This window comes from Balaenoptera acutorostrata, chromosome X (assembly GCF_949987535.1).
Source record: "Balaenoptera acutorostrata chromosome X, mBalAcu1.1, whole genome shotgun sequence".
Lineage (NCBI taxonomy): Eukaryota > Metazoa > Chordata > Mammalia > Artiodactyla > Balaenopteridae > Balaenoptera > Balaenoptera acutorostrata.
In genome coordinates this window covers 23,783,532-23,794,147 of record NC_080085.1, presented here as the reverse complement: position 1 = coordinate 23,794,147, position 10,616 = coordinate 23,783,532, and the positions used below count along the sequence as shown (strand labels likewise).

Sequence of the window (10,616 nt, the reverse complement as noted above, 5' to 3'; positions counted from 1 at the left end):
AAATTAATTTAATGGGGTTACAAAGTGCTGATTTGGTAATATGTAGAAAATGATTGGAGCAAACCTGAGGAAAACGAATGCCTTCTAATAGAATACTTTTAAAATAGAATTTTGTCATTTCTTCATACTCTGGTTATGTGTGTGTGTGGTGAGGGGGGGTGATTTAACATGTGTGCAGGTATGTGATGAAAAATATTTAAAACTTGTGTGACCATATAGGGCTTTTGTAAATAATACTCCCCATCTATCTATCTATCATCTATCTATCTGCAGCTATCTGTCTATCTATCTATCTATCTATCTAGTTTTTCTCACCAAAAAAAAGAAAAAGAATAAATATAGACTGTATGTGAGTGCCAATGGGAAACTATTTTAACAAAACTACCTGTTCTCGGCCTTGATACAAAATTTAGAATTTGCTCACCTAACTTGTTAGAATTAAGTCATGACATGCAATAGCTGCTGGTGGCAAAGAAGATGGTAGGAAAGTAAAACTCTCTAAAATATAAAATTTTTGGAATATGTATCTTAGGGCTTTAGGCATTGTAGCTGTATAGAGACAACTGTTGTAAGGAACGTGATTGTAGGCTACGTCTTAATACTTTATTTTCTTCTTCCTCCCTCTTCTTTTTTCCCTGGGAGTTAGTTATATATCAGATAGTTACCTAGAACTCTAACACATGTGCTTTTCCCGTACCCCAAACCCACTCCGTGGAGATGGTTTGTATGGAGAGGCATTTTAGTGATCAGTGATTATAGAATCACAGGATATCATTCTGGAAACATAGTTACTTGATAATTTCTCATTCAAAATCTAAACTCGCTCTTAGGAAGAGCTGTTGTACTAAATAGATCAATTACTATTTTTATACTATCGTCATAATAATCTAGAAGAAAAAGTGCTGTACTAAGCACTTTAAATACATTATATAATATGCAGAAAATATAGGCATGTAAAAACACGTGCACACACACTTTTCCAAACCCCTCCAAAGATGTTGCTTTTGAAATATGCTCACTTATTATATCATCTTCCTGAATAAATAACTGGGAAATAGCAAAACTATTTGGCTTGAGAAACTGAATTCTTCCAAATGTGGAATTTGAGTATAAGCCAACACTATTAATTTCACTGGACTATCCAAATGCAAGCATCTGGATGTGAGTATATTAACAAGAATCATGTTTCTATTTCAAATGGCTTAAATATTAGTTTGCAATATTATACATGTTTTAATACAAAACTATTATTACCAGTCTCTTTTATCTAAGCCACTGAACAAACCTTAGTATTCACAAATTGTCTTCATCTTCACACTTCAAACAGTGACAGATAATGTCTGTCGTTTTTTAGTTGTCTGATACTACAGACCTACTACAGTGTGTACTGCAGGGGTTGTGTACCTCAAAGTACATATTTTAAATTGCTTATTTATGTATATTTTGCTTTATTACAAAAAGGATTGGATGCAGCTTACAATCTTAGCAGATTGAACTGATGTAAATCTGCTTTGACCCCCATCTACCTCCACCACTAGCAATTACAAGCACATAGAAGTGTCAGATGAAATATATTCCAAAAAATTCAAATATTTTTGCAATTTAAAGCCAATCTCAAAAAAAAAAAAGTCTACTCCCAAAGTATCAGCAAAGAGTAAAGAACAAAAATACAACAATAAGAGAGTGGCCTTACGCCACAGAGGTTTAAATTATTAATTTTTGAACCTGAAGCTAGAATTACTACAACATGAATGAAACTCAAAAGCCTTATGCTAAGTGAAAAAACACGACTCAAAAGGTTATGTACTGGGCTACTGGTTACAGATAGAATGGAATAGACTCATTTCTCTCTGCTCCTCCCTGATAAATATAGCTGAAGACCCTGGACTAATTATAACAGACAATCATAAGAGGACTCTGAAAGGTGGAAAGAAGAGAGCATACTGGGTAGGGAATCTCTGGTCTTGAGGAATGACATGATGGCAAGTTCTCTGTTTTTTTCTTTTCTTTTTCTTATCTTTTTTTTAAATAAATATTTTATATATCCTGACTGGGCGTTGGATTAATGTGTAATATGGAACACCAAATGGGCACATACCCAAAAAAGCCCAAAGAAAAACCTGATTTCTCAGCCAAAAGGTGAGGAAAGGGGCAGCCTAGGATGATAGAGATTTTTTAACAAATAATTGCCCAACCCCAAGCAAACACCATGAGTGCCCCCCCGACTCCCTTCCCCTGTGGGGTCAGTGGAGACTCAGTGAGGAGCCTGGACTTCACACTGTTCTCCTGGTGGTGGCAGGGGGAGCCCTTCACCTTCTTAACTAGGGAGTTGGAGAATCTCGAAGAGAGGAAGAAGCAGGAGAAAGAGATTCTTTAAACTTACAGAGGAAGCCCTGGGCAGATCCTTGAGCAACCCACATGTGAAAATGACCCAAATTATCACACCTAAGGGATCAAGAACTGAACTGTAATGTGGAATAACACCCAGGTTTTCAGCGTGATATCTTAGTGGTATACTTCATAAAAGGAGTTGATCAGAATAGCACTGCAAAGGTTCTGAAAATTAAGTTGTCATTGGATCCACAACCCTCAAAAGTAGGTCAAGACCTACAGACTAAACCTACACAGAGTGACTACCTGCTAAAATCGAAGATTTAAATAGGACCCAGAATCTCCTAACATAATAGTCAAAATATCCAGGATACAGTCGCTAATCACTAGTCACACCAAGAACCAGTAAAATTACCACCTGAATGATAAAAGGTAGATGCTGGTGCCAAGATGACTCAGATGTAGGAAGTATCTCACAAGGATTTTAAAGCAGTTATCATAAAAATGCTTCAATGAGCAATGCTTAAAACAAATGAAACAAAGAAATTATCAGCAAAGAAATAGAAGCTATATAAAAGACCCAGACTAATGGCTCAACCCACGGAAGAGTTAGTAACCTGAGATATAATGGACATTTAAAATATTAAGAATACCATGAAAAACTATGCCCATACATTTGACAAAAAGGTTATAAATGAAAACTGTGTATAAAAGTATAGCTTAGAAGTTTAACTTAAAAAAGAGAAGTTCAGAATAAAAACAGAAAAAAACCTTAAAAGTGAATCAATCAAAATGAACCATTCAAATAAAGCACTGGGATTATATAATTTTATGTTAGTTATTATTCAAGGAAATATAACCTCTGTTATACAGAGTGATTCAGAAAATAGAAAAAGAGGAGAAAAGCATCATTACTGTTTGGTTAAATTTTTATCTTAAGTTGATAGGTTAAATTTTAACTTAGGTTTTTAACCGAAATTTCTTTTACAGCAGGAGTACAAATGATTTATTTCCAAATAACAAAACGCCAAACTCTACCATTCAAAAACCGTCAAACACCCAAGGATATTTTAACCATGGGCAATACATATTACTAGGTAACTAAGTTGCTCCTTTTTAAAAAAAAATTTTTTTTAATAGACTTTTTCTATGAGCTAGTGAAATGATGGAGGGCATCTAACCGGAATGGTGGTTTTGATTTAGGGATAGTTAATCAGGAACCATTATTTCTGACAGTAATTAGGAAGTGGATCCAGTTTTCTGTTACAGTCACTTACATATATATTACAACAAAATATATACATCTATGACAACAGAATTATCTTTTCAGTCTGTGAGAGACTGCTCATCCTTCTATTTCCTATACCAGAAGCAGGACAAATGAGAATACAGAAGTACCCAGATAGTTTATTCAAACTGTTATAAAGTCATAAAAGCATAGTTAAAGAGATTGGTGGGTGAGAATGAATGCATTCCTGTTCGCTTTATAGGACGCTACAATCTGTTCCTCCAGAGGCAATACCTACTCAGCCTTCTCTCACAATAGCGTTAAGGCACAGGTTCTAATCATCATCAGTAACTGAAGATCTATATTGAGTTCTCCATTACTGTTTTACTTAAAACCAATTTCCAGGGTGTGCAGGATAGTGGGGTCTTTGTGAGCTTCCACCATGACGTACCGGGGCCAGGGCCAGAAGGTGCAGAAGGTGATGGTGCAGCCCATCAATCTCATCTTCAGATACTTGCAAAATAGATCTCGGATTCAGGTGTGGCTTTATGAGCAAGTGAATATGCGGATAGAGGGCTGTATCATTGGTTTTGATGGGTATATGAACCTCATATTAGATGATGCAGAAGAGATTCATTCTAAAACAAAGTCAAGGAAACAGCTGAGTCGGATCATGCTAAAAGGAGATAACATTACTCTGCTCCAAAGTGTCTCCAACTAGAAATGATCAATGAAGTGAGAAATTGTTGAGAAGGCAATACAGTTTTTTTAGGTGTCCTTTGTTGGAAGTGTAGTTCTAAAGCATTTATTCATATTGTTTTGCTCACCTTTATGTTATTACCAGATGACAATAAATGCTGTGGGATTGTTTTTATTAAAATATTTACATTGTTTCCTTCTAAAAACAAACAAACAAACAAACAATTTCCACCTTTGGAAGGATATGCCAGGGAAATATCAATAAAAATGTCTCTCTTAGTGTAGATGTAAATGGCTGTTGCCTTTCTGGAGGCAAATGGACAGCATATGTTAAAATTTAAATATGAATACAGTTTGATCCAGTAGTTATTTTGTTTAAAAGCAAGGAATAGAGAATAGTTATTAAGAACACTGATCCTGATGCTAGATAGCATGTGTGGAACTCCCAGGTCTAGCACTTACTAGCTGTGTGAACTTAGACAAGTCGCTTTTTACCTTCAGTGCAATGAAAGGATAATAATAACACCTTTCTCACATAACACAGTGCTTGGCACATAATATTATCTTAAAGAAATCATTGTACAAGTGCACCAAGAGGCATATACAAGAATCCTCCTAACAATATTTTTCTAAAAGCTTAAAACAATAGACTACTTAAATGACAACTAGCATAGAAGTTGCTAAAGACTTGCATTTAGAAATCTTGGATCACTGTACCCCTGTACATAAATGAGATATATTTCATACTACGGAATGACAATAGCTTCAATACAAATTGAGTGGGAAAAATTGCAGATTGACATAAACCATATTATTTAATTTTCCTGTAAAATGTAAAAAACGTATTTGTCTTATAGCTATTTTAATAAATGTATTTAAGTCTCTAGAAAGAGATCTAAAAGTATAAATACCAAATTGATAGCAGTAGATACTTTGGGGAGAGGACTGGAATTTTGATGAGATCAAGGCAAATTTTTTCATATATAAAGTTTTCATTTTTACAAGATATATGTGTGTGTCACTTAATTTAAACAAATTTAAAATTAAATAAAAACAGCACAAATTTTATAAGTTGTTTTCACAGTGTGGTCAAGTAAAGAAATGTTGACCAGAGACCATCAATGTTGCATTTCGAGAATAAATTTTGAATATGTATTTAAATGGTGTGCTTGTCTGTTAAGCCAATGGACCTTTGCTTTGTGATAATAAATGAGCAGATTTTTTAGAAATAAGACAAATTTATCTTTTGGTCCAAGCAACCTGGACCTTATCCATAGAGTTAATAAGCACCCTCAAAATTTGAGGAATGAAAAATCCTGCCTGGATGCTTTATATATTTAAGTTTTTTAATGGTACGTGAAGGAACATTTCATAGCCCAGACAGGAGAAGCCTTTGGTATATAAAGTTCAGAGTATTGGTTTTCATTTACAAAACTTATTTTGCCAATATATGAGAAGTTGACAATTTATATCTGGGCTCCTAAGCCCTCATTCTTCAAAGTCACATGACCCATCACTAGTTCCCTAGTTTCTCATTTCTGGACTTACTGGTCAATATTTAGGTGCTGAGAAACAATTAAATAGGACACAAAAAATAAAGCTTAAAGGGCTATTTTTAAAAGATCATATATCTTAGAATGCATCAATTGCCACAAACAGGATAATGGAAAGATTGAAATAAATCTTTTCCAATTTGCCATCTATTCAACTCAAAGTAAAACCTGAAGGATTCAGAGGAGAAACCATGTATGTGATTGGGAACAAACACAGTGCTAAGAATTTTATTTTTATCTTCAGAATTAGATTATAAAATATTACCATTTTTCATCACATTTCTTTTTCTAATAGATCTAAAAACAAATTCAAAAACATCACAATGTCATGAAATTGTGATATTCGTAAAGCTCCATCTTGATCAGATTAAAGTAATGAGAAGGCCCACATACTAAAAAGTTAATGGTACACCCTTAATATGTAATAATATATTAAAAATTTCATTAAACCATAAAACAAGTATAAGCAAGTATAACAGCGTTCTGCTTTTTCCTTTGATTACAAAGTTGGTGTTTTATTGAAAATTCTTAATAGAACACTAACCAAAATCACTGTGTATATTTTTCTGCTGCTCTAAACATTTAGTTTGCCTTTTGGGTAAGCTGGGGTTAAGTTCTCCAAAAAAATAGAGGAACTCTACAAGCAAGTCCACTTCCATTAATAAAGGAATGAAATGGACACATAGTAGTCTCATTAGAAACTATTGTAATATTCCTAATTGTACATATATTCTGATACATAATGAGATAGTCTCTGTTTTTTAACTCTGAGCTAAAACTATTTTCGTATTTCAAATATTTCATATTAACTCAAATGTCAGCTTTACTTTGTACATGTTATATATCTTTTTAATATATTATCAGTGTTTTTATTGACCAGTGTCATTTGAGAAAAAGTTGTATCATCTCATTAAAGATAATTGTAGTTGATGAATTCATGAAGAAGAGGAAGGATGTGTAAATGTATAAGTAGACTGTCTTACTACATAGTAATTTATATATAAAGTTCTAAAATGGACAGTGCATTCTATATTTAAGCAAGTAACTGCAAGTACATTAGTTTATAAATTTGTAACATTATAATTTTAATGTGGATCACATGCATTGACTTTTCAAAACAAAGTTTTATTCTGAAAAGTATGCTAAACCTCTTAGTGATTGCAAATAAAATTTAGACAAAAGAAAAATGTATCATTTCACTATTTTGAGATCTTTGAAGGATAAAAGTTTGTCTTAACTCGTTATCTCCAGCACTTTATCCTATGCAAATACTCAGAAGGTATCTACTTCTAACTAAAGTTCATAAAACTTTAGTGGAAAAATACAAGACTATTCAGATATGTGATGATAAGTTTAGAGATGCTGATTAGCTGAACTCATATCCATTAATCCACGGTTATCAAGATATTTTAAGCCAACCTAAATATATCCAAATATACGTCTTCTTAATCTTACTGTCCTGGATTTTGAATACAAGCACATGTGTAACCCTGAATTACTGAGGTAATTATGGTTGTGTGCTGACCTGGCTAGATGAGTAGTGATTTGGGGCTCCCGTTACCTTGGCATCTGTTCTGAGTTAATAAAAATAAAATTCAGCGTGTTTCTTGTTTGTTTGATTTGGTTTTCTTGTTTTGTCCTTCCACACCTACAAATGTGACTATAGGAAAATCAGAGCTGTGAAAAAGCTTGTGAGAAATCAGTAAATACTAGTGACATTTACGTTTCATCACCTCATAATAGGCGTCTACTTGAACTTTATCAGCCTTCTGAAAGTCGATGAAACAAATGATAATGACAGAATAATGGCCAAGTAACACTTGAAGTGAGAGTTCTATATAAAAATTATGTATATGTATATATATTAACATGGTCAAACTTTAGGGAAAATTTCAGATTCTCAAAGATTTAATTGTACCTATATACTAAGAAACAAAAAATGCCTTTTAGAAAAAGAAAAAAATCAAACTGTGTTTCTCTTCATGGACTCTTTAAATACTTGGTGGCATCTCAAAGCCTGTGTTTTACTTATGTATTGAATATTACTGCATAGAAAACCATCCTAAACTTCATGGTGCAAAGTGACAACTATTTTATTATGGTCATGGATTCTGAGGTGCAGGGATTTGGAAAGGGCTCCTTAGGGTCAGCCTGTCTCTCTTCTATAATGTCAGAGACCTTACTTGCAAGATAAATCCACAGCTGGAGGCTGGAATCATCTAAAGTTTATTCATTCACTAGTCTGGTGTTTAATGGTGGCTTTTGCCTGGGACCTCAGAAGGGGCTCTTGGCCACAACTCCTACACAGGGCTTCTTCATGTGATTCTTTGTTTCCTCACTGCGTGGTGACTGAATTCCAAGAGCAAGCATCCCGAGAGAACTAGGTGAAAATGGTATCATCTTCTATGAACTTTAATGACATATCCCGAGAAGTTACAAGATTGCCCAAATTCAAAGAAGAGGGACATATAGACCCTATCGCTTGCTGGTCCGTGTGTTACAGTCACAATGTAAGAAAATCATATGGGATAGAAGATACTGTTGTGGCTGTTTATGGAAAATGCAGTCTGGCCCAGGCAGATTGAAGGGACACTACACGAGAGAAAATATACAAATGGACCAATAAACAGAAGAGAAGACCACCAGGGTCATTAGTCATCAGAGAAATGCAAATGAAAACCACAACAAATTATTACTACACACCCACTGGAATGGCTAATTAAAGAGATAGAATAGACCTAGTGTTAGTATGTGGAGCAATTGCAACCCTCATATATTGCCAGCGGGAATGCAAAGAGCGTAACCACTTTGGAAAATAGCTTGGCAGTTTCTCACAAAGTCAAAAATACCCTTACCATATAATCCAGCAGTTGCACTCCAAGTTTTTGACCCAAGAGAAATTAAGACACATGTCCACACAAATATTTCTGTATGAATGTTTATAGCAGCTTTTTTTCATATTAGCAAAAATCTGGCAACAACTCAAAGCCCATCAGTAGGTGAATAAATAATCAAACTTTTGTGTTTATGGAATTCTACTCATCAATAAAAGGGAAGAAATTACCAATACATGCAACACATGGAAAGTTTTGAAAGACATTATGCTGTGCAAAAGGAGCCATGGAAAAGAGTGCATATGATTTCATTTATATGAAATTCCAGAAAACATCAAAGTAATCTATAATGACCAAGAACAAACCAGTGGTTGAGGCTGAGAGTGGGTAAGAGGAAAACCACCTTCTGGAAGCTGGAGTGTAAGCCTGCTTTACTTTTAGCCAATCATGTACTCCCCTTCAGGAATGTGAATCTAAGGAGATGGTGTGGTGATGGAAGGGTGGTTGAGAATTTAGTCATGCCCTTGATGACATGCTGACAACATCTAAGTCCGGGAAAATGTTGCCAAGTCAGTATCATATCCTGGCAGTTTCTGTAGCATGGCGTTGATTGTGTCTCCATTACTCAGATCCCTTTGTTTTCTACTCATCTTCTGAGCTTGGTTCTTAAGCTTTCCTATTGATTCTGTAAGCTGAAGCTGTTCTTCCAATAAATTTACATTCGGCTGAAGTTACTTTGAGTAAGCTTCTGTTGCCTTAAGAAAAAGAACCCTGACTGGAACAGACTCCTAGGTGCTGAATAATGGAAATTTTTCTTATTATGCAGCAGGAAAACTTTTCAGTAGGGAATTCAATAGGAAAGTACTATTGTGTGCAATATACCTAATGATACCATTGTTTTCAGTGCACCCTGGCTTACATTACAATCGTATTCTAAGAATCATCATACTTTGTCTTAATTTTGCAGAAGATAGTAATAAATGACCTGGTTTCTTGATCTTTCATCTGTCAAGGTCCCTCATTTGGGGATGCTTAATTTTAAAACTCAGGCTCAAATCAATATCCCCCTCTGGAATAATCTCCTTTCTATTGGAGGGTTTCTTACTGTCTCAGTTGATGATTCTATTGATCAGCTTCAAGTTCACCTTTGATGCTGATTCTGCTCTTATTTCTAATAACTGGCTCTTGTCTATATACTTGGCAAAGGCTTTTTCTTCTTACTCTAGTTAATTCACTAGATCTTTGTCATTTCCCCATCTCTGAGTAGACATTTTAGTACTGAGTCCCTTTAATTGCTTTGGTACTACCTTAAGCCAAGCCTCCATCATGTTGAGCATTGCCTTTTAGTACTTCTATTGATTACCAGTCAACAGATTTCACTAACACCGTTTTCCTGCCAGAACATCCACTGGCTGCCCTCCAGTGGACATTGCTGATTACGTGGGCAGGCTGCCTGCTTGCTTATCTTTCTGCCTACTGCCTACTGACAAATCCCCTAACACTCAAGTAGCCAGTCCAGATTCTCACTATTAATTGCCAGAAACTTCTCAGACCGTGTTTCCTATAGCTTGATGAAGTCTCTGGTTCCTAGGTCTCTTGGTGTGTCTACTCAGTTTTGATGGATGATTTGGTAAAATCATAACTTTTGTTTTCATTTTTAGTGTAGTTAAAATCCATTTTTATTCTTATACTTGGCCTGGTTAGATTAGATTAGGTTTCTTATATTATGTATTCTCTTTTTTATTTCTCTCTCTCTCTCAATATAGTTAGAGAAACTTTCATCATTATTGAAGCCACCTGGGAAATTTCTGGAAACATTCTCCAAATTTTAAATTTATACAAGAAGATAGTAGAGTCTTTGTAATACTGTGAATTTAATTCCTCTGTCTGAAAACAGGTACATAACAGAGGCTGAATTTCAACAGAAGGAGAGATTAGATTTTCTCAGTGTCCTATGTATTTTCATTTCAT

The 10,616-nt window shown here is 34.7% G+C and overlaps 1 protein-coding gene across 1 annotated transcript; it reads left to right on the top strand.

The window, feature by feature from the left end:
• Window positions 1–3,990: 3,990 nt before the first annotated feature.
• On the top strand, window positions 3,991–4,451 carry LOC103004411 (small nuclear ribonucleoprotein E-like). Its single transcript, XM_057538713.1, has one exon. The coding sequence runs from the start codon at window positions 4,002–4,004 to the stop codon at window positions 4,278–4,280; it is 279 nt and encodes a 92-aa protein (XP_057394696.1). The 5' UTR covers window positions 3,991–4,001; the 3' UTR covers window positions 4,281–4,451.
• Window positions 4,452–10,616: the final 6,165 nt, after the last annotated feature.